Source organism: Cyprinus carpio, chromosome B5 (genome assembly GCF_018340385.1).
Source record: "Cyprinus carpio isolate SPL01 chromosome B5, ASM1834038v1, whole genome shotgun sequence".
Taxonomy (NCBI): Eukaryota; Metazoa; Chordata; class Actinopteri; order Cypriniformes; family Cyprinidae; genus Cyprinus; species Cyprinus carpio.
This window is the reverse complement of record NC_056601.1, coordinates 8,608,651-8,631,901: the sequence shown is the minus strand read 5'-3', so window position 1 is coordinate 8,631,901 and position 23,251 is coordinate 8,608,651. Positions and strand designations below refer to the sequence as shown.

Below are 23,251 nucleotides of genomic sequence, written 5' to 3'. Positions count from 1 at the left end.
TAAACCAAAAACTCAATCACCTTTGAAATATGATCAGAAATGTAAAAAAAAGAACTTTGATAAAGTGCACCTGTTAAGCATGGACATGAAAAAGCATTTAAAATATGATAATGTGATGCATTACGCCACTGAGAAGACTTCTGAAAAGAACAACAAAGCGAGCAGCTCCCCCAGTTGAAGCTTACAGGGCAAAAGTTAACTGGAATGTATCCTTTGGTGATCAGAAATGAATAAAGTGTGATTATGATGCGATGATGACTACCAACAGGCTACAAATGATGTCATGCATATGCATAGTAAGCGCTGTCAGAATTATGCACTTGTATTTCTGCACCTGTCTGGCTTAATAGAATCACAAGAAACGATTTGAAATCCACATCAGAACTATTCCAAATCTGAAGTGGTTCTCAAATTCAAGTATGATGTAAACTAATGGATCGGTTAAAATAAACCCCACTGAATATGCAGATTTATAAATGATTAAGTGACCATGTTACTAATAACATAACATTAACCTAGCAAAGAATATTTCTCCATCTCTCTCTTAGTGTTTTGATTTGAACTCCAGAGAAAGAGAAATGTCCTTCCATAGAAGTTAAAATGTGTTCAAAACCTCGATACAACAACTGAAAGACCCTGCACAGTATGATTAAGGCCTCACACTACTTAAAACATGGCTACCTTTCACAGATCCCTTCATATCCAGCAGCATTCAACACTAAACACACTTCCTTGAAATGTTCACAAGACGCTGTAGCTACTTTAAACTGGGGTTAATCAATCTGTAAAAAAAAAAAAAGTCAATTCGAGTACGGCATGATTGCACGTGGGAATCATGTACTAGTTTTGTCATTCTGATGGAAAATGAAGTACTAATAATAATCATATAGTGTCCAAATAGCACATTAGCCCTGTATAAAACCCCTATGGTTCTTTTTATAGTAGTTGCCCTTCTCCTATCACACTTGGTTTTTGCCAAAAGCTGAACTTGGAACTACAATTTTCATTTGCATCAGCACTCCACTAGTTTTAATCTGGATCCTCGACATATAATAGTTTGGTTCTAAAAAGTACTGCTAGAACAAACACAGATTGTTATGGTTGTATTTTCTCTTTGACAAGAATGGAATGGTTTTGTTCAACGGCTCTTCCTGTCTTTGTGTCTTACTCCATTTCTTCTTGGCTGGTGGCCACATTGCTCTCGTGTGTTAGGACACACCGCCCAATGTCAGCACATCAAAGCAGATGTTGCATACACGTACAGGTTTGTTCAGATCAAATTTGATAATGGGGATCTCTTTTATAGAGCACTTATGGCAGAGCAGACGCCCACAATGGCGGCTAAGAGAGAAAGAAAAAGACAATGAAGAATGAGTTATTAGATGGCAGGACAAAGGAAGATCATCATAAATGGAGTTATGATTTGAAAAGAAAGAAGAGTGTGTTCTTTATAACAGTAAAAGGACTGAACACTGTATGTTGCCTACATACCAGTGATGTTTCCTGGTGGTGACTCCAAATTTGGTCATACATTCATAGCAGTTTGAACCATCACACCATGGGGGCTCTTTGGATAGCATATCTGAACCGTTCAAAATGTGATAAATAAAACTAGTTAGATATATCTACTACCAGCGTTGTGAATGTCTTAGAAACACTAAACCTGTATCTCTTACCTAGCAGACGGAACAGAAGCTGCTTAGTGGCAACTTGATAGTTGAAGATGTTAATGCCCTGGTTGTTATTAACGCCGAGTCGGGCTCCAGCCCTCACAATGGCACGACACAGGTTAGCATTTCCTTTCATATATGCCAACAGAAGCACTGGAAGGAGAAAAGCATCAACCATCATTGATCCAACCAAAATGGCATGATTGCTATTATTATGGGAAATGACCCTTTTCCGTATAATCAAACTGGTTGTACTTCACCAACCTGTGTTTCCCTCATTGTCTGGTTTATCCAGGGGATACTCAGGCATGCACTCCAAAAACAGCTCAAAGATGGCTGCCGCGTTCTCCTTCCCATACTGACCAAGGACATGCATGGGAGATTGACCTCTAGAGAGAAGAAAACAGGGCAAAACTGTTAAAGTTAGTGAATGTCAGTGAAAATAGCACATTTTGTGTTTTTTTTTTTTTTTTCATATATTTGTGGAACAAGACATTCTGAGTCAAACCTGAGATTATAGGCCTCTGCATCTATGTTGGACTCCGTGAGCAGAGCACGCACATTATTCAGACGCCCCTGCATCACGGCCAGGTGAAGTGCTATTAGAAGGAAATTTAAGAAAATGATACAATGGAATTCACTGATACAGGAATAATATAATAAATTTACTTTTTATGCCAATATTTACTGAGGCTTATAACTGCAATAGTTTACCATTGTTTCCATTCTCATCTACTGCAGTGAAATCAACGCCATTCTCGATCAGGACAGAGCAGATTGTGGAAAGATCCTGTTGTGCGGCGAGATGCAGTGCTGTCTGACGATGCTTGGTCAACTCGTTTACTTTAGCACCAGCCAAGAGCTACAATCCACACATACATCAGAGAAAACACCAATATATGTTTTAGTTTTTGACTTGGAAAAAATCTAATAAAATCAAATAATCTTTGCTTTACCAGATTTCTGACAATGATCTCTGATCCCGCTTGTACGGCCAGGTGTAGAGGAGAGAGTTTGGCACTGTCCTGCACTCTGGAGTTCACGTTGGCCTGTACGCTAATGAGGAAGAGCACACTCTCTATGTCCGAGTTCTGCACGGCGACATGCAGGAAGTTGCGACCTTTGTTGTCCACCTAGACAAAGAGAGAGAACATTGATCCAGTGGCTTGTGACATCACACATATATTTCATCTTTGTATGTGGGTATAATCAGGCCTGCACACCTGTTCAGCAGCACCAGGCTCTCTCTTGAGGATGGCTTCGGCAGCCTTGTTGTTCTTATGAGTCATGGCACAGGCAAACGGCGTCATGCCTTGTCTGTCTCGAATATTCAGCCGGATTTCAGGGTGGGAGATGAGCAGCTGGATGATGATGCTTTGCTGGTTGCTGATGGCCACATGGATGGGAGCACGACCCTCTGAATCCTGCATACAGAGAAAACTGTGTGTGTACATGGAACATATCTGCATAAAGCACCAATTAAATTGCATTCTGTCATCTAAAGAAATAGTACTAGAGTGAATGTATGCATCTGTATGAACCTGTGCGTTCACATTGGCTCCGAACTCCAAAAGGCACTGCGCCACCTCCTCCAGTCCCCAGGACGCAGCCAGATGCAGTGGGCTCTGTCCATCCCTCGCCTCCTCATCTCCCTCTCCGTTAGGACCAGGCCTCCTCGGGCTGTTCACATCACAGCCACTGAAAACACATGTTGAGATCGGTGATATGGAAATGATATAGAAAAGCCACATTTTGGAATGTCTGTTCAATTAGTATTCAGTTCAGTGATGACATAGTTTTGTAGAACAACACGGAAGTTAAAGGTGCTGTGTGTAGGATTGACATTGAGTTGTTGAACTAGGTTTTGCAGGTCAAATTCAAAATATTGCAGAGGTTTTTTTTTTCTCCTGGCCCCACCTTCTCAGACTTGACGCATACGCAGGTTGTAAGATTGACGACACCAACAGGAACGAGCACACTTGACGATGAATGAAATTAAATATGCTGTTTTCCGCCAACTGGCAGTCTGGGGTTCCGAAATACAATTGGGTAAACTGGCAGTGAGCGGGTTTCACAAACCAAAACATAGACAGACATTCCGGCCCAGAACGCACATTTTCAAAGGAGAATAACTGACTCTAGTATTGTTTTTCAGATAAACAAGTATGTTAACTTAGTTTCTTAAATATCTGCAAACATATTATGGTATTTTCATGCTTTAGTAGAGTCAAAAACTTACATACAGCACCTTTAACATCACCCTGGTTTAAATGCAAAAGTATTTTTTTCTATTGGCTTTTGGATTATTACAGAAAATAAGTTCTGTGACCAACAAAAATTTGATTCTTATACATTTTGTCATTATGATAATCTTCACAAATTAACAGCTTGAATGGATTCTAAAGTCTAAATACAATCACTGAAGTAAAAAGTGAAATCTAGGCTCTAAACAAACTACACCACAATCACGACTACAACGATCACTAAGCTTCCGCCAATTCTTTTGGTCTTTAGTAAAAATCATTTTCCCTGAAATTTTTGGAGCAGTTTACAAGAGTGCAGTTCTAAACACAACAAGGCTGTGAAAGCAGACTAGTGAGTAGATGTTTTCCCTGTACGTTGCGATGACCTTTAAGGTAATCAACAGCCAGTGTAGTTCCATTTAGCCATTTTAAGAGGATAATATGTTGTAAAATAAAACATGAAAATATCTTGAGTTTGACTTAATTGCACAACTTGAAAAAAACAATGGAACTGGAAATGCTAAAGTGCTAACTCATATCTAGGTTTTGGACTACAAAAATATGTCGTCCATGCAGCACACTATAGGAATGAAAAACCACCAATCAGTTGGTGTTTTGTGTTGAAAATGTTTTTTTGATGGCCTGTCATATTCTTTTTTTTACAATTTCTGCTCAGAACCAAAATAAAATAGGGAGACGTTTTGCAAACCTGCGTATAAGGAAGCAGGCAGTGATCTCGTTGTTGTCATCGATGGCTCTATGGAGAAGAGTCTGCTGACATCCTCCAGGCCCTGAACTCCAACAGGTAGCATCACACCCGTGCCTGACCTAATTAATAATAATAATAATAAAAAAATCAAGTCAAATCAACTCAACTCATCATAAGCATTATTTTTTTTAACAAGAATATGGAAAACTAAATATGGTTCAAGATATAATAGCATGTTAAGCAATGACAGTTTAATGATCCCAATTGGTAAATAGAACAAAGTTCTCACCAGTGTGGAAGCGATGTCCTCCAAACCGTTTTCTAGAGCCAGCCAGAGTGGAGGATCACCCTTCTCATCCACCACTGACATGTCTGCTCCTCTTGTGCAGATGGCGTCCACTACTAAAGGAAGCTGGTTACTGATGGCCAACTGTAAAGCTGTCTGCCCCTCCTGGGTCCTGGAACAAAGCATGATTTGTAGTTTGAGGATTTATTTTCATGGTTTCATAAATTATCATCTATTATATGTGTCAACTCTTTCAGAAATAGCAGAGAGGGCATGGGATTAAGACACACAACCAGCAGGACTCAAACCCTCACTGCTGACATTAATACCACAGCTCAACATGTCTGGGAGATGTATGCTAACCAACGTTTTATATCTCTATCAGGTAGGTGTAGTACCTGACGTTGATGTCGGCCTGGTGCTCCAGCAGGAAGAGGGCGCTCTTGCTGTCCTGTCTCTTTATGGCCATGTGCAGTAGTGTTTGTCCATCAGACATGGTGTCATTAATAGCTGCTCCTGAACCCAGCAGCTGTGCGGCAATAGTGTGCATACCTAGTGATGAAAATAAGACGATACATGAAAAACTCAAAGATCTGCATGAGCAGTGAACTCGCAGAAGGAGATTTTAACAGAACCCACCGGTCCAAAGCGCAAGACCCAGAACGGTCTGATCCATAGAGTCTTTCAAACTGAAGTCAGGGATGATCTGGAGGTTGTTGGTGGCATGTAGTGCATTGGCTATTACAGATGGAGCAAAAATACAGTTATGAGTGATACTGACCAACGATGAAATCAAACATCATCTCTCATCCCTCACCTTTCTGCTCTAGTATGACAGACACCACATCTGGGTGGTTGTGAATGATGGCTAGGTGGAGGGGACTCTGCAGGGAGACCCCTTGGCTTTTCTCAACTCCGTCAGGCAGGGCGCTCTCAGTCTGCAGGTTAGGATTTGCCCCCTGCTGGAGCAACTCTGCTGTCAGCCCTGCCAAGCCACAGCGGCAAGCCGTGTGGAGGGGAGTCTCACCCTAAAAAGACAGGGAAAAAAATATATAAAAATATTATTTAATTTATAATAACCCACCTATTTACTACTACTCATTTGTTATTAAATGTAAGATTTCAGATGTATATATACACTACCGTTCAAATGTTTTGAAGTCTTTTTATGCTCACCATGGCTGCATTTATCAATATAAATGCAATGATCAAAAATACATTAAAAACAGTTATATTGTGAAATATCATTACAATTTAATATAACTGTATTCTATTTTAATATATTTTAAAATGTAATTTATTCCAAAAAAGAAAAATCAGAACCATCACCACAATCACCACAGTCATCAATTCAACATGATCCTTCAGAAATCATTCTGATATGAGGATTTGCTGCTCAAGAAACATTTCTTCTTCTTATCAATGCTGAAAACCATTGAACAATCTGAAGCTCAAAATATGAGCATTTATTTGAATTAGAAATCTTTTAGAAAATGACAAATGTCTTTACTGTCACTTTTTGATCAATTTAATTCATCCTTGCTGAAAAAGTCAATATATATATTTAATTGTGTGGATGACTACACTATTATTCAAAATTCTGTAAATGAGTATGTGTGTTCAAACACGTGACAGGCAGTTGATTTCTAATCAAAGTAGACAGACTCACCCATTTGTTGGTGTGATTGACTTTAGCTCCATGTGTGGCCAGGAAGATAGCGGCTGCTTCACTTCCTGCGATAGCTGCTCTCTGCATGAGGCAGTTACCTGAGGACGAGATGTCGTGATTAACTGTGACTAAATGACTAAAAGGACACAGATAGACATTTTATAAAGTGCAAGATGTGCAGTACCATTGGAGTCTGGTGCATCAGGATTGCTTCCTCTCTGTATGAGCCGCGCTGCGAAACTGTTCTCATCAAATGAGGTTCCATTGACAACCGGAGCTTCATCCTCAAAAGGGTTGACGGATGGGTCAGAGGCCACAGTGATGTACTGCAGAGCCAGCCACAGTGCAGTGCTGCCTTCATGGTCTTTCAGTTCAAGGTCCAATCTAGGCATGAAGAGGAGGGATTGGAAGGTTAAAAAAACATAATGCGATACACTGTACTCTGTTGCATTTGTACATTTTAAAACACAAGTCTTAGATAACTTTGTGTATTACATGCATGCAGATATTTTACGTAGTATACTTTTCCATTAACTCCTCAGATCATTCGTATTGAAAAAGATAAAGCATATTTAAGCTTACTGTTTGCATTGCAGCAGCTGGTTAAAGACCGGTTCATTTCCTGACACCACAGCCTCATGTAATGGTGTCCTAAGAAGTGGATAATGAGAATATTAAGTGATGAATACACTGAATAAGTTGTACCCCCATAAACATAGTCATTAATGCAGAATACTATATGTTACCCACCGTCCTTTGCTGTTTTGCATGTTCGGGTTGGCACCAGCTTTGAGCAGAGCCTCAGCGATGTGAGCCATGCCAGCCATAACTTCACCACTATGTTTCTTAGGGCTGAAAGAGCAGACCAGGTGCAGCGGTGTCTCCACTGCCCCCACTGTGGCAGCGTTCACTTGTGCGGAGTGACGGATCAGAAAAGTGGAGGCAAATTCATCTCCTAAAAAGACAGGGAAAGAGAAACACACAAGATAGGGGAGAGTGCTCAGACCACCAAATGAAAATAAAAAAACTTCTCTTAAGATTCTTGAAGCTTGCTTTATTAAATCTGGCCAAATACAAGCACTCGTCACCTCTCTGAATGGCCTTGTGAAGAAGACTCCAGCCGCTCTGGTCCACCATGTCAACATCTGCCTTATTGTTGACCAGTGTGGTGGCGATGCTCTCCAGCTTCTTGGACAGAGCCAGATCCAGCGCCAAGTCTCCATTATTGTCCAGCTCATTCAGCTTTCCAGGTAATAGGAATTAAATAAAAGAAAACATAGGTCGACTTTATTTTACCGACTAATTCTCACTATTAACTGGCATTCATATCACTAGCATATTGGCTGTTCATTAACACTTAAAAAAAAAAAAAAAAAAAAAAACATATTAATGCCTTATTATACTGCATGACCATTTTTCAGATCCTTTAATCCTAACCCATACCTAAATTTCACAACTACCTTACTAACTATTAATAAACAGCAAATTAGGAGTTTGAGGCAAAATTCATAGCTAATAGTTTGTAAATAGTGAGAATTATTTACATTTGTCCTAATGACTTTGCCATGCAATAAACAAGCTTGTTAGCAGAGGATCATACATTTATTAGCGTATTAAATGCGACTAAATCCAGCTGAGTATGTTAACTATAAAATATAAATATAAATAATAAATAGATCCATTTTGCATTATAATTACTAAGATTCAGTGCTGGCTTTTTACCTGAGCATCCATCTCAATTAGATAAAGGAAGACCACATCTTCTCGTTCTACTTTAATTGCTTTGTGAAGGGGGTACTCGGTCTTGGATTTGATCATTTTATAGAGCAGCTGAGCATCCATGGTACTGAAGTCCTCTTTCCGAAGATCATCCTGTTTGAGAGGGTAAAGAAAAAGTAAATATAAACATATTTAAGCATCTGTTCATTTGAAATCTCTCCATTCTACATTAACACACTCATTGTGTGCATTGCGGAACTATTTCCTCATTTAAACAGCAGGTGACTTCTTTAATAATTATGCAAATCTCAATCTCCCTCTGGTCTTCTCTATATCAAGGTCTTGTTCAAGGTCTGCTAAGCCCATATCGATGTGCTCAGTTTCACTCAGTGGAGAGAGCATCTTTAAGCCCACCACAGTGCTTCCTTTACCATCCTGGTCATAAACATAACCTTGAGAATCAATCATTATGCCTTGTGGGGATTTACAAGTAGTCATAAAAGAGACTTCAAACATCAAGGACAACAAAATCCTGCTGCTTTTAAAAAGATGCTAGCTTAGATCAAAGCTATGCATATCTATAGAATGAATTCCAAATCTGATGGGTTTTTTTAAGGGCGAGGATGATGGCTCCATTCTTCTGACTCACCCAGTGACTGGCGATGATTTCTCCGCAATAGTTCATCAGTGTTGTGGCGTCCAGCTCTTCAGCTGTCTGGTAGAACCTGATACAGTTCCTCATGTTCACTGATGACATCACTCCTTTCTCACATCTGCATTTGAAAAACAATTTATCTGTTCACAGAGCTCACTGACAACACTACCAACTCAATTTTGAAATGATTTAGATATGCTCATCAAATGTAAAATTTCAAATTATTTTCTCTTTATTTAAAAAAAAGGATGACCCCTATTATCACATGACCTTTTATCATTTATATGGGTTAACACATTTCTTTTTCCATATTTCACCTTCTGATTTTTTTACATACAGTATGCTAACATTCAAAAGTTTGGGGTCAGTAAGGTTTTATTTTAAGAAATTAATACATATATTCAGCAAGTATGTAGAATGATCAAAAGTTATAGTAAAAATATGTATAATGTTACTAAAATTATCAAAGTTGTTCTGTAGTCGTAGTATAAATGCACAAAATATGTAGCCTGTCTGCTTGCCATTTAGCAACTGCTTTTATCTAAAGTGACTTAAGTATACCTATTGATGGGAGAGGATTATGTACTTGACTCAAGGGCACTCTGATGATGGCGCATCACTGTTTAACTATAAGCTTCTTTCAGGCAAATGGCAGGTAAAAGAATGCGTGCTTTCAGGGAGATTTAATTTGATGAATATGGCTCAGTGAAGGACCAGAGTAACTAAAAATGATGGCGTGATGCATATTCAAATGCTTTAGTAATCAAGCGTACGGACCAATGAAATCCAGTTTACTTCTTCCCGAACTGTTTTTTCCTTTTTAATTTTTCTGGATACCATTTTTTTTCAAGACTCTGTTTTAATGGTTAAATTAAACTTTATACACCAAAAAGCATGTCTAATTAATAAAAATCATGAAACCTAAAATTTTTACATTGTAAAAAAAAATGTAGGTTTGTAAGGGGAAAAAAAACGTTTTTAAAGGGTTAGTTCACCCAAAAATGAAAATTAGCCTGTTTTTTACTCACCCTCGAGGCATCCTAGGTGTATATGACTTTCTTCTTTCAGACGAATCCAATCGGAGTAATATTAAAAATTGTCCTGGCTATTCCAAGCATTTTCATTGCAGTGGGGGGGTGTCCCTCGTTAACAGTCCAAAACAAGTTAGATAAAGCGCGTGTATCCACAATAAAAGAGTGCCTCACACGGCTCTGGGGCATGAATAAAGGCCTCCTGTAGCGAATCCATGCATTTTTGTAAGAAAAATATCCATATTTCAAAAGTAATAAACACTTTTCTCTCACTTCTGCTGACTGTCGTATGCTGAAGCCGTTCCAGCAGATGACGTAGGACGTATGCGTTATACGCGTGCCTCTGAGATATGCTAGTCTCGCGAGTTTGTTTACAGGAGCAAAGAAAGCAAAGTTTCCTTACTTTAGCAAAGGAAAACCAGTCTCTTCTTGGCTTATATCGAAATCCTCTAACATTTTTCTTTACAAATACTTGGTTTGTACTTCTAATTTTCATGACTGCTTTCGTCACTAACCACACAATGCCGACGTCATCTGCCAGAACGGCTTACGAGTATGACAGATAGAGGGAGTGATAGAAAAGTGTTTATGTTGTTTGAAAAATGGATATTTTTCTTACAAAAACAAATGGATTGGCTACAGGAGACCTTTATTCACCCCCTGGAGCCATGCGAGACACATTTTATTATGGATGCACATGCTTTATTTAACATGTTTTGGACTGTTGAACAGAAACACTTGCTGACTTCAATGATAACGCTTAGAATATCCAGGACAATTTTTAATATAACTCCAATTGGATTCGCCTGAAAGAAGAACTTACTCTTTGAGGCCCTATGAAATGCGTTAAATTTTTTTCTCAAAATCTGTTTTATTTTTTACCAAATTCTGTTTTCTATTAATTTTAATGGTTTCATTAAATATTAAAAATCAAAACCATCTCTAATTTTTTTTTTTTTTTTTTTTTTGAGAAATACTATGTTGTGTATTTAAATTTTTCTGTGAATTAAATTCTTGTAAACATTCCTTGAAAAATAATGTTTTAATAATAATTTGATTATTAGTAGTAATACTATCATTACATTAAATATTATGTGTCACAATTTTTTCAAGTTAAACCGAACTGTTATTTTAATGGGCTGCTGTGAAGACCTTTAAGTTTCTTTTTGTAGATGATATGACAATAGTTTTATTCAAAAGAAACGGTAAAATGCTCATGAAGTGACTCTCAGAGCAGTTCTAGAAATTGTTCACTTGTTCATGTAAACATAAATTGAGGCGGCAAAGGCTGAAAACACAGCGAGTGCCACATGCTATTCAGTATGTGTCTATCGAAACCACGCCTATGCCATTCATTCACACTGATTTGAGCAGAATATACAGGATTCATATTTAAATGGTATTTGCGGCTTAATATTCACAGACACTAGTCCATATCGCGTTTTGATTTAAGTGTACTGACCTACGTTTTTTATGTATCCATCCAAAATTTTTCAAGTTCTGTGACATTCCGACTTGTACAGTAAATTCCATTTTACACATCTGGATTCTGCGATTCTGTTAGCATTTTCCACATTGCAGAAATCATAAGTGTAAGATTCATCACTAAAACCCTTTGTGTTTACATCAATCCATGCTGAGGGGTGCTTTATATACTTGTAGTTGAAATTCTAATATGTTGAGTGATAGATAACAGCGGTTACATGGTAACTTTTCTGCTGGTGAATCACAATGAGATGTAAAGAAAGACGCAACATGAGACATAAATCTATCCAGTCATTTGCATCTGTTAAGCTAAAGACACTGTTCCCACCTTTCTCGCAAAAGATGGAGGTGGAAGCGGTTGGCCAGCTTCATCAGATCGATGAGGAAGCCATCGTCTCCACTCAACTCCAGATCATCCGTGTACGCCCAGCGCAGCATTGCCATGGCAACCTCAGGTTTGGCATCTAGGAAGTCACAAGGGGAAGCACAGGAAAGAATCCAACAGCAGGTTCAGTTTTGAAGGATTTGACACTGCTGCATACTGCATACTGCATTTGAACAATAAGGAAAAAAATAGACATTCTACTTTTCTAGTGCGGGTTGTAGGAAACAGAGAAGTCATTGTTACCTGAGAGGTCCAGTTCTGAGGTGGAGGTCATGTTGGCTAAGCTCCAGATTTCACTCCGAGCAGCCAGCACGAATTTATGAGCACTGAACCTCTGCTGTCCAATCTTCACCTGCAGATCACTAGGAGAAAAAAAACATTGATATTGTCATACTGACTTTACACAGCATCCCTGTGAAATATGCAGTCATCATCTACAATATCATTTGATGCATTACAGCTTATGTATTATGCAATGGTCTCAGTGAGGTCAGATCTGAGACTACAGTCTGGGCTCAAATCTCAGATGGATCATTCTGTAACTTCGCAATAACATGGTGCAATATAAAGAAATACAACTGCAATACAACGTCCTAACTTTACAGACCCAGCAGACATATTAAAACCCTTTCAGCCAGCTTTAATGCTAAATGAGAAGCTAAATGAAACTGCAAATCAAAACTTTAATACACTAGTGAGAGCAAAAATTCAAATCAAGTTATAAAAACTGTCAAGAGCTGAACAAAGATGTCTAGGTAATATTTCACCAAAAAAAGAAAAAAAAAAAAAGAAAAAAAGTTTTACATAAGACAATAAAGCCTGTCTATAAAGAGAAAGTATATGTTAACCATATATGGTAACAAGTATTGCAAGTATACATCATTTCATTTGGCATTTATAATCCATGCTAATTGTATGCAATTTTTCCCATACACTGGGAAAAAAATAGGTTTCATTACTATGAAAAAATATCCAAATGCAAAAAAAAAAAAAAAAAACACCTGATAAAAATGTTTAATGTTGTGCATCTTTATTTCCTATTTCTTTTGTCTCTGTGGTTAAATACGACTTCATCTAACAGTAAGTGACAGTTCACATCCAGTGCTCACCTGTACTGCTCTTGCTGATAAAGGCCAGCCACGATGGCCAGCAGGCGGCTGATGAAGGTGTCACTGGCCTGGGAGGTGGATCCAGGGAGAGAGGCCTGGGCGGCCAACACAGAGCACCGCCTCTCCGTCTCCACCAGCTTCTGCTGCATCTTCACATACTCCTGCCTCAGCAGAGCAAGGTGCTTCTGCAATTTCTGCACCTCCTCTGCAGGTATAATGAAAATGATGGAGAGGTGAGGGGCAAGAAGGGGAGAGATGACAAGAAGTGGAACACAATGAATAAGCACATGGGGTATAAGGAGAAATTTAGGGTAAATGGATAATAAAAAGTTAAAGTGAAAAGAAATGTGATGGGTAATGCAAAAGGGAAGTGGAAATGCCATGAAGAAGAGAAAGAGAGGGACAAAACACACATTTCATATGAAAACTGCTGACACAGACAGACTTCCCAAGCACGCTCAAGGGAGGTGAAGTGGACCAACGATATTTGAGGAAAACTGTCTTTCTGCTTTTTGAGAAGTAAAAACACTTACAACGAACACTAGTGTTCATATACACCCTCGAGATCCATATCATTCCAATCAAACCACAAAATAACAACTTCAAACTCGTCATTCTCAGTGTGGTAATTGCCTTGGATCTGTAACTAGAGGATTTCAGAGCTTAACCTACATTCCAACATGGGCCGCTTCCTTCCTCTTTCCTTGAATTTATTTCTGTGTCTCTCTAGAATGCTGAGGTTACACTTTGCCATTGCACTACATAAGCGTAGGTGCTGAGAAACCCGGTCTAATAATGTGTAACCATTTGACATTTAGGAAAATCTTCGAATGTTGCTAAAACAGCAAGCAGCACCTGGTGTAAATGTACTATATGAAAGGTATCATTTTTGCGAAAAGTCTACCCTAGTCATTGCAACCAATTAAGCCTGTGAGCCTGTAAGCAAAGGAATAGTTGTTCTCTGTTTAATATGTGAGCCATTTGCCTTTAGCCTAGATTCAAGTAGCCAGTGTCCTAAGCAATCAACAACTCAGAACCATCCAAATAGGCCCCATAAAGTATTTAAAAAGCTCACCAGCAATCAGATGACAAGAAACCTTGTGACGCAATAACCTGCTTGCAATACCAACAAGTATTTACATGAATTACAGAATGAATTCAGATGAAGAATAAATCATTCTCGATTATCTGGAAATAGTGTAATTAGTTTACAATAAATTGCTCTAATAATCTTTTTTCAGAAAGAGAAACAGCCTTAAAAATGTACCAACCACGGCTTCAAACAATATGCTCGTCACTAACCTAACAGGGATGCATTATTATAAAACAACTGCACTAGACTGTTATTATTACCCACGCCGTCATTTAAAAATAAATAAACAACATGACAGAACGATTGTTAAAGTGTTCTTACGCTATTTGAAGAAGATGGCATTGAAATGTTTTTTCTTATATTTTACAGCATGTTGTGGAAAGATAAAGAAGGGAGATGTCACATATGAGCTGATAAAGTAACGGTTGCGACCGCCTGCTGAGACTTCTCTATATGCAGTCAAGATATGTGCAAATTATCCGTACATAACAACAACATTGAAGAGGTATACATTTATTTATTTTCTACTGTTATCATATATCATTGTCATGTTATATAATTGAAATATATCAAATATACAGTGCAATACATTGTCAGATATAAAAATCAGCTTATACATTCAGGTGATTTTATCATTTGAGATGACAAAGAACGGGATAAAAGACTAAGAAAATGGCAAATTCTAATGAAAAAAAAAAAGATTTGGAAGGCAAGCACAAATTCAGAATACATGACGACAATGTTTCTGAAAACAACTATTTCTATTTCAAAATCATAACGTTGGACGTTCTGCGACATATACAACTGAAGACATATTTTAGAAGAAGCATTTATCTTATATATATATTTTACACTAGTGCTCAAATCACCCGGCAAATGATTATTACCACCGCCCAGCCCACCACCTGACTTGCAACCAGCTAACGTTAGCTGGAAAAAACAATCTAAGCAATAATGAGGCTGTTTTCAGAGGTACGCAATATTTGTTGCCAACTGGCTGTGGTGAAATCAATTACATGCATTATTAGGTCTGTCAATCGTGTAAAAGTACAACCGCTGCATGTGTTAAACAGAAAGGGCGTGAAAAATAAGAAAGAAACCATTCTCATACCTTCCGCCATGTTGGATCCGTGGCTGGTCGCCTAATACCGCGAGAGACCGCGGGAAGAAGGTTTTGATTTGGGAGGAGCGTGTGTGTGGAAGCACCTCACCAAAGATATATTACGTTTATAAAGTGTATTATCAATGACAGTCTACATAAAGTGCAAGTCTGTGTGCCAAATAAACCAACTATACATGGGGTCTTTAATAAGCACTCTTATTTAAGCTTTATTTTGACCAAAAGCCAACGTGTTCCTCATGATTGTTCCAAAGACATTAGGGATAAGGAATTACATTTAGATAAATGCCCTCTTTGGCTCACACCTCCAAAACCCTTTCTAAAAATAGGGCCTAATCGGTTGTATAAAAGTCTCAGTATAACTACATGGCACTTATACCACCGGGGGTGGCAACTGTTTCACATTCAAATGCACATTTTCTTAAATTCAATTGTTTTTAATGACAGCCAAGCAATATCGTCCTAGCCAATGTTATTGTTTTCTAAAACGATTAAAAACCTTTTTGTGAAATTGAAACAAAAAATAATAAACAAGATATAAATTACCTAAAAGAAATGACAAATGTTGCCTTGGCATAACTTCTAGTACTAAAACTGCTATTAACGAATAAAAACAACATATATAGAACAAAAATGTCTTAAAAACTACAAAACGGTAGATACACTTCTCAGCCAATGGTTTATGTAAAATTGTCATGTTTTGAGAAGAATAACCTTAATAAAAAGCACATACATTTGTAGTTACGCTGGTATTGATGAATGGATGAATTTCATAATACTTTCAAGTTTGTGACAACACTTTAAACACAGACAGCACACTCAAACAAGTATTGGAAAAAAATTATATTTTAGAAGAACTCACTAGAGGTGACAATTTCCATAACATGAAAAATATACATCGGTATTTTGTCTTTGTACATTAGGCAAAAGAACTGCAGTAGTCTGTCAGAGCCAGAATAAAATTAACCAGAGAATTAAAGATTGTGGGAGGAGAGAGAGTGGGATACAAGCATGCGTGTGCGCACACACACACACACACACCCCTGCTCGATCACCCTTAAACATATGCACTCACACACCTCATCTGAAATCCCAGAAACTGTTTGCAAGAGATCTACATTTAAAGCATGGCTAAGGAACCTATCAAAGAAACCACACACAAAAAAAAAAAAAAAAAAAACAAGGGAGAATCTTTACTAGAAATCGTATACCAATTTCCAATTTTAAGACGTTCGCACATAATGTGGGCAAAGCAGAGTTATTGCTACATCAAAATAATTCAGAATGCTGGTACAAGGGTTATGAAAAAACCTCACATTCACACAAGATTGAGAGGATGATGAGCAGTTCTTAAAACATGTTCCTCCCTTTAGCTCCTGTTTGATGCAGGACACATAACAAGCCAAGCGATTTAAACTGGAGGCACTTTTGAAAACAAAAAAAAAAAAAAAAAATTAAAAAAAACAGAAAAAGGAAAAATCACATCTGATGGGTTTCCTTGCCATTGCCTCCCTGCCTCAAATAGACGACAAAAGAGAAAAGATGAGAACCTGACACTCAGAATGCAGTCATCCTTTCAGCTGAGATAGGAGCACTCCCCTCCCCCTGCCCACCCCATTTAAAACCAAATCAGAGAAATACCTTCATGACCCATAATTAATAAGAAAATGACCGTGCTTTACAGCTATTTTACCTGAAGTGTCCCGATTGAGAAAGACTTCCGTCATGACGAGCATGCTTTGTATCCTATCGATAGCTTACCCCTGCCTTCTCCACCCTAAAACTGGATCGAGTTTGAGGGAGAAATGCCAAAGCAGACTTTTGTTCAAACTGACAAGTGGGTACGTTAGGCCACTTGCAACTGTAACAGATCTGATGCACACTAGATGTGCGGCAGCCAGAGGGGGAGGGTGGGAGATGAACTACAGTCTTCAAGAACTTCACATGATGTCACACTCTAACTAAAGAACTGCTATTTTATTTGGTACTAAGTCTTGCTGGATGGATAGGAACAAGTTATTATATATTATCCGGGTTTTATGTCTGTGCTATGTACACATCTTTACAATCTCTTCCTGAAAAGTTGTATCAGTTCATAGACTTAAAAAAAAAAAAAAAAAAAAAAAAAAGAGCATAATTGTTTAGGTTGTTTTCTCTTTTTTGTTGGCACTTGCTTGGCGTGTTCTGTCAGCATCTGTGATGGCCTTATGTTCTATTGCAGCCTATTAATGCCAGTCTGTTACTGCCAACATTCAATGAAAACCAGTCCAGCAATAGGGTGGTAGAGTGCAAGAAAACAGTGCCATGTTGTTTCTCAACTGGAGACCTGTGAAAGACACAGACAGAGATATTAGAGATATTTCAACAAAATGTCAGAACATAATAAACCAAATGTAAGACTAACTATAGACCTTAAGATATGTAAAGCCTTTAAACCTGAAGGCTAAAAAAAGTGATACAGATCAGCAGTTTATTTATTGATATATATCAATTTTACCCTATACCCTATTTAAATCAAAAGTGACTAAAATATATAACACTGTTCTTTTGAACTTTCTATTAATCAAAAAAAAAAGTGTTGTTAAACTCTTTACAATGCTAATAATAAGAAATGTTTTGTAAATACCAGATCAGCATATTAGAATGATTTCTGAAGGACACAGGAGACTGAAGACTGGAATAATGGCTGATGAAAATTCTGCTTTGCCATAAATTACATTTAAAAATATAATGAAACCAAATTTGTAAAATTACTGTTTTTACTGTATCTTCAATTAAATAAATGTAGCCTTGGTGAGAAAGAGACATCTTTTCCTACCAGCCCCAAACTATATGTATACCATTTTAAAGGATACTGCCACTGTGTAAATAAGAGGCAAACAGTGCAAACATTTCATAAGCCCTGAGAGGTCTACAGCTTACCAAAAACAGTCTAAGCAGACAACAGAGACACTAATGTTGCCTAATATCTTACCACTGAACCTACATTTTGAACAAGCTTTGGAAACGTGTTATAACCGGTTATCTCGCACAATCACTATGGCAGAACTCTACTCAGACTGACAAAAGCTCTATTCTGAGGCTATTAGCCCTGTATGGTAAGGTGAAGCAATTTAAAAATTTTCTTATTTTAATCCTGTAATGTTTTCCTGACTTTCTATAACTTTCACATGCAGATACATTTTATTGCACCATGTACAATTGATTTAAAAATCAACATGGTAATAAAATGCCTGTAGATCTACTCTGTGACCACATCCAGTCTGAAGGCGGATAACTGCCACCATTCATCAAGGATAAAACCCCATTCAGCTAAGGGCAGGCTTTAAAGCATGCAATAATGGTTCTTTGCATTTTCGGGCTCTGTGTTTGGGAGTTGTCTGTCAGTCAGTCAAGTTGGAAAAAAAGAAGAAAAAAAAAAAAAAACGGTCACAAGACTTAAGGCAATAAAATTAAATGGTAAAAGTCCACTTGCTTACCCTGAAAATAGTGAAGCTACAAGCTGCTAGATGAATATCACTCGAAGGCAGTCTCTTGGCTCTTTCTTACACAACGGGCAACTTTTCTTTTGAATTCACCATGTCTGTCTTCCCTCCACTCTTTCTGAAATATTAAACAGATTAAAAAAAATGAATACACATGTAAAAATAAATTCTCATTTATGAGGTAAGGTATGGTGAAAAGTATAGCATCACATTCAGCTAAAGTGCACACGATGGAACATGAAGTAAATTATAAAACATATACTGATAAACATCTATAGTCAGTCAAGTTCAGAAGTTTCAACAAGTTAGCATTAGACTTACTGCTGCATCAACATTGGCAGGGGAATCTCCATTGGGGTCAGCAAGCATTGAGATGACACTAATCATGATGGTCTCTACGGTGTGAATGGGGAGCCAGCGCTCTTCTGGTTTTTCATAGCCGTATTTATCCTCCCCCGGCTCGTGTAATATCGAAATACAAACATCACCATTTTTGTCAACTGCAAACCAAACAGAGAGAAGACATGAGATTTGATGTCAGTTATTACAGAGCCTTACAATTAACCACTTTTACTTTTGCATTTAACTTAATAGACCACTGGAAATCATAAATACTGTGGCTGATAGCATTATTGAATTATCACCAATGAATGGCTAACAATAACACACAAGTTGCAGGGAATGTGCAAAATTGTAAAGGTTTACGCCATAATTTTATGAGGCTGAATTCACAATGTTAGGTGTTGGCGTAAGTCCAAGTGAGCTGCATTATCAATTAGCAAAATAATTAGTGAGTGCAGCTTAAAGAATAATGGATGTTTAAATTCAGTGGACATCTGCAAACAAAACAAAAGGCTGTGTTTTTTACAAACATGGTTGATGAATACTGATCTGAAAAAAAAAAAGAAAAAAAAAAAGTAAAGGACCAAGTGTGATGAACCCATACTTACCATTTGGATGCCATATTTCTGTTATGAACTTCATTTTAGGAGGCCTGAGAGGATAGTCTTTGGGAAACGTGAGATGGGCTTTAAAAACACCACCCTCACTATAAACAGAAAAAAAAACAAAGCAGTCTTAGTGTTATTCAGCAATAATATTGTGGTGGTACAATCATTGGATGCAATGTGTGAAAATGTTTTGCATATAATATTGAAACTGATTCTATAATACTGTAGTGAAATTCAAATTCTGCCATCATTTACTAACTGCATGTTTTGCAAACCTGTATGACTTTTCCAAGTAACACAAAAATGTAATTCTGAATAACTGCACTCATCCTTTAACTCACAGCTTATAACAACTTAAGTTTAGTAAGGAATTATGTGACATGGCATTTAATAAGAAAACAAACACTTACTAAAGTGTATCAGGAGGGCCGATTATTAGCACTTCCCATCTGTAGAGGTCATTATCATCTATCAAACCGGCTGAGAAACCTTCCACAGGATTTTTATTCAGTTCTGTCAGGAAAATAGGATATGAAGATACTGATTAGCCATTTTATATGATAGAGGGAAAAACAAATGTGACATTTCAGGTCAAAAGTGGCATTTGTGGTTTCACACGGGTGTTGACAGTACGCCCTGAAACCACGGTTGCAAAATCAAAACTGTTTTTGCATCCGTGCAGCATTTCAGACAAGAAATATTCAATTTTCCTTTTTGTTATCAGATCATCTGAGCCTGAAACCAAAGAACATTGGCCAATCAGTGCCTATAGTCTCAGATGCACTGTGTTCTTCTACAAGAGAGAGCAAAACAAAATCACTGGACCACCCTGTTGACAAAAACAAGCTGACATCTGGGTAATCCAGTCATATAGATGTATCACATTTATGAGCACATGAATCATTAAGACAGTGTTGTATTCTTACTAAGCACCTCTACTCTGCAACACAACCGGACAAGACAGTCTTTTACTGCTGTTTGGCTCTTAATAAATGACTCCATTTAAACCACATTTACAACAAACCTAATTTCAATGCCATAGCTCTGATTCATGTTGTTATTGTAAAGCAATGCCGCATAATTACTCTAAAGAGCCTTTCACACCAATGACAATAACTATAAAGTTTTAGCAAATATTGCAGTTCTATAATAAATCCACATCACAACCCCAATGACAGTGAAACAATATCACTGGAATAACTTTCAAAACAAATTTTCCAGCTGATGCATAATATAAACACTGACAACCAATCAGAATCAACCCCAATTTAAAGAGCTTGAGCATTTAAAGCAGCAGATGGCATAACTGCAGTGTGCACTTGTAAATAACAAAACATTATTGTGGACACTTGTACAGTTATCGTTCTTGGTGTGAACAGGCCTTCACTTTCGACTTATGAAGTTAAGTTGTGCCTAGATTTTCCTGGCCCGTATCTTTACAATCCAGTATAAATGGATGTTGTGAGGCTTTTGTTCCCTCAGAGGGTTCACTGAGTTAAGAACAAGGGTGATGAGTTCACCATACTGGTCCTGCTGAAAGGAGACAACCAAAACAGCCCTGATCCCCTGAATCAGTCAATCAACCTCAAGGCCACCGCAGGACCAGGCGCCATGACAGGCCAGGGGTGCAGTCCACTCTGTTGACCCTTGGAAAGAAATAAGCGAGCTGCCTCTATGCATGTGTAAGAGGTTATTTTTTTTTTGGGTGGGTTGGGGGGTGCTTGAGCTGTCCATGCCGCAAGGAGACAGCTGTCACGAACCTGATCTAACATTTTTAAACATGGTCTGACAAGTACACCATGTTTAAACCAAGACGACTCACATAATCTGCTTAGTTTGACCCCTTTGCAACTAATTCACTTCACTGGCTGCACTGCGCAAATGGGGCCCAGTGGAGAAATCCTCCTCTGGCTTGAGCTGAGTAAAGCTGACACTCACGGATCATGTTGCTTAGCGTGTATACTGGACAAAGAACGCGAGAAACAAACTAACAACGACTCTAATAACAGCATGTTAAGTACATCACCATAAATAAAGAATGAGGTTGGTGTTATACGCATATGTACATGTGTTACGACAGTACAGTTGGACTGGGGGTCTCTAGTGCTCGCTGTACCGGTGAGCTGGTGTTCAAACAGCAGCCATCAATTTGTTAGCTTAGCCTGTTAGCCAGCCTAGAAAAACAAAGGAATTTGATCACCCCGCTGCGGGGACATGGCACACAATGTACGGCTTAGTAATCTCACCTTTGCGCCTTGTGATAACAATTTTGATTTGACCGATCATGATAAGACGGTGAACGGAAACGGGGCCAATGACAGGGTTTCTCTCCGTTAACGAGACGATATACCGACTGCTGGTGTGCCCGTGTAAACTGCGTCCGGACACAGATGTCAAAACAAGGGCTAGCCGACTGCGAACGGCGCCGCCGGTGTAATACCGACGAAAATGTTATTACGTTTTGCTGACTTTTATACGTCTACATAACCAAACTGAATGAAATCAAAAGAATGCACGCGTATTGTTATTTTAATTGTATCTTCACGGCGAACAAATTCATATTCAATCGTTAGACATACAAAAAAAGGCATTTAAAAATAACAAAAGACGGCAGTTAGCATTTAGCCGGGTATTTTAGCTGCTAACTCGCTAACGAATGCGTTAAGATAAATACAGCGATCGTTAGCAGCTAAACTAGCGGCTAACGGCTAACACCTCCGTCTCGAATGCATTGGCAGGCTATATGTTCACCGGTTCGTTAGCCTGGTCTTGCCAACAGCCTTTCAAAAATTACCTGCTAGCTGTCTCCTGAGTAACAGTGCTGACTGGGGCTCCGTCATGTTTTTATAAGTTATATTCTAGGTCGACAGTCGGTCACTTCTCTAAATGAAAAATATGGTTTTAAATTTGCTTGCGCGTCTTTCCGTTTCTGCTCTAGTCCGTTTTGCTCAACATTCTGAACCGATGTGCGCATGCTCTCTGTGAGGCCGCGAGGAGAGAGCGCTCCAGGGGTACTTATGGGCGGAGGATTCGCGCATGTCATAAACACATACACTTATTTATAACAACCAGTATGGCTTTGACTGCGGGATTATATGTAAGCGCTCCAGAATGCTGTTAAGTCAACAAAAACATTCACGCACAAAACGATAAAAGGAAAATCATGTTCATTATAGCTTACTGCTGTAATTAGTTTATGTTTAGGCATTTATTATTTGTTCTTAGTTTTTTGCAAGTGCCAGTTTCAATGAATTTTTTATTTTTATTTTTAGTAAAGCACAGTGTCATTTATCCACTAGGTGACAGTAAAGTGTAGTTTAAAGGTATAGTTCACCCAAAAGTGAAAAAGCTTTCATTATTTACTCTCCCTCAATAGATTCCACGCATGTGTGAGTTAACTTTTATGGAAACTATGTATGGGTATGGGTAACCAAACAGTTGCTGGTCCCCACTGACTTCCACAGTATGGAAAAATATATAATTTATTTTCCATAATATCTTCTTTCGTGTTTAACAGAATAAATAAACTTATACAGGGTTGAAATAACTTGAGGGTGAGTAAATTATGACAGGATTTTCATTTTTGGGTGAACTATCCCTTTAATATTTTAATAGCCTACTACATTTCTTACAAGTATGATG

The 23,251-nt window shown here is 38.1% G+C and overlaps 2 protein-coding genes across 3 annotated transcripts; both read right to left on the bottom strand.

Annotated features, from left to right (window-relative positions):
- Positions 1-219: 219 nt before the first annotated feature.
- ankfy1 (ankyrin repeat and FYVE domain containing 1) lies at positions 220-15,319 on the bottom strand. The gene is made up of 25 exons (XM_042724106.1): positions 15,166-15,319; positions 12,962-13,166; positions 12,096-12,214; positions 11,796-11,931; positions 8,946-9,069; positions 8,300-8,449; positions 7,666-7,831; positions 7,328-7,532; positions 7,160-7,228; positions 6,762-6,961; positions 6,578-6,675; positions 5,726-5,936; positions 5,548-5,646; positions 5,307-5,460; positions 4,912-5,080; positions 4,623-4,741; positions 3,212-3,368; positions 2,894-3,094; positions 2,627-2,803; positions 2,385-2,532; positions 2,179-2,269; positions 1,935-2,059; positions 1,677-1,823; positions 1,492-1,582; positions 220-1,341 (listed from the first exon to the last, which is right to left on the bottom strand). Exons 1-25 carry the CDS (start codon positions 15,173-15,175, stop codon positions 1,209-1,211), a joined length of 3,504 nt encoding a protein of 1,167 aa, XP_042580040.1. The 5' UTR covers positions 15,176-15,319; the 3' UTR covers positions 220-1,208.
- A 2,004-nt stretch (positions 15,320-17,323) lies between these two features.
- ube2g1a (ubiquitin-conjugating enzyme E2G 1a (UBC7 homolog, yeast)) lies at positions 17,324-22,626 on the bottom strand. 2 transcript variants are annotated; one of them, XM_042724107.1, is made up of 6 exons: positions 22,404-22,626; positions 20,020-20,122; positions 19,610-19,707; positions 18,981-19,159; positions 18,654-18,777; positions 17,324-17,500 (listed from the first exon to the last, which is right to left on the bottom strand). In XM_042724107.1, exons 1-5 carry the CDS (start codon positions 22,447-22,449, stop codon positions 18,691-18,693), a joined length of 513 nt encoding a protein of 170 aa, XP_042580041.1. In that variant the 5' UTR covers positions 22,450-22,626; the 3' UTR covers positions 17,324-17,500; positions 18,654-18,690. The 2 variants fall into 2 exon arrangements, with proteins under 2 accessions (XP_042580041.1, XP_042580042.1); XM_042724108.1 differs by lacking the exon at positions 22,404-22,626 and adding an exon at positions 21,856-22,286.
- Between the last annotated feature and the right edge of the window lie 625 nt (positions 22,627-23,251).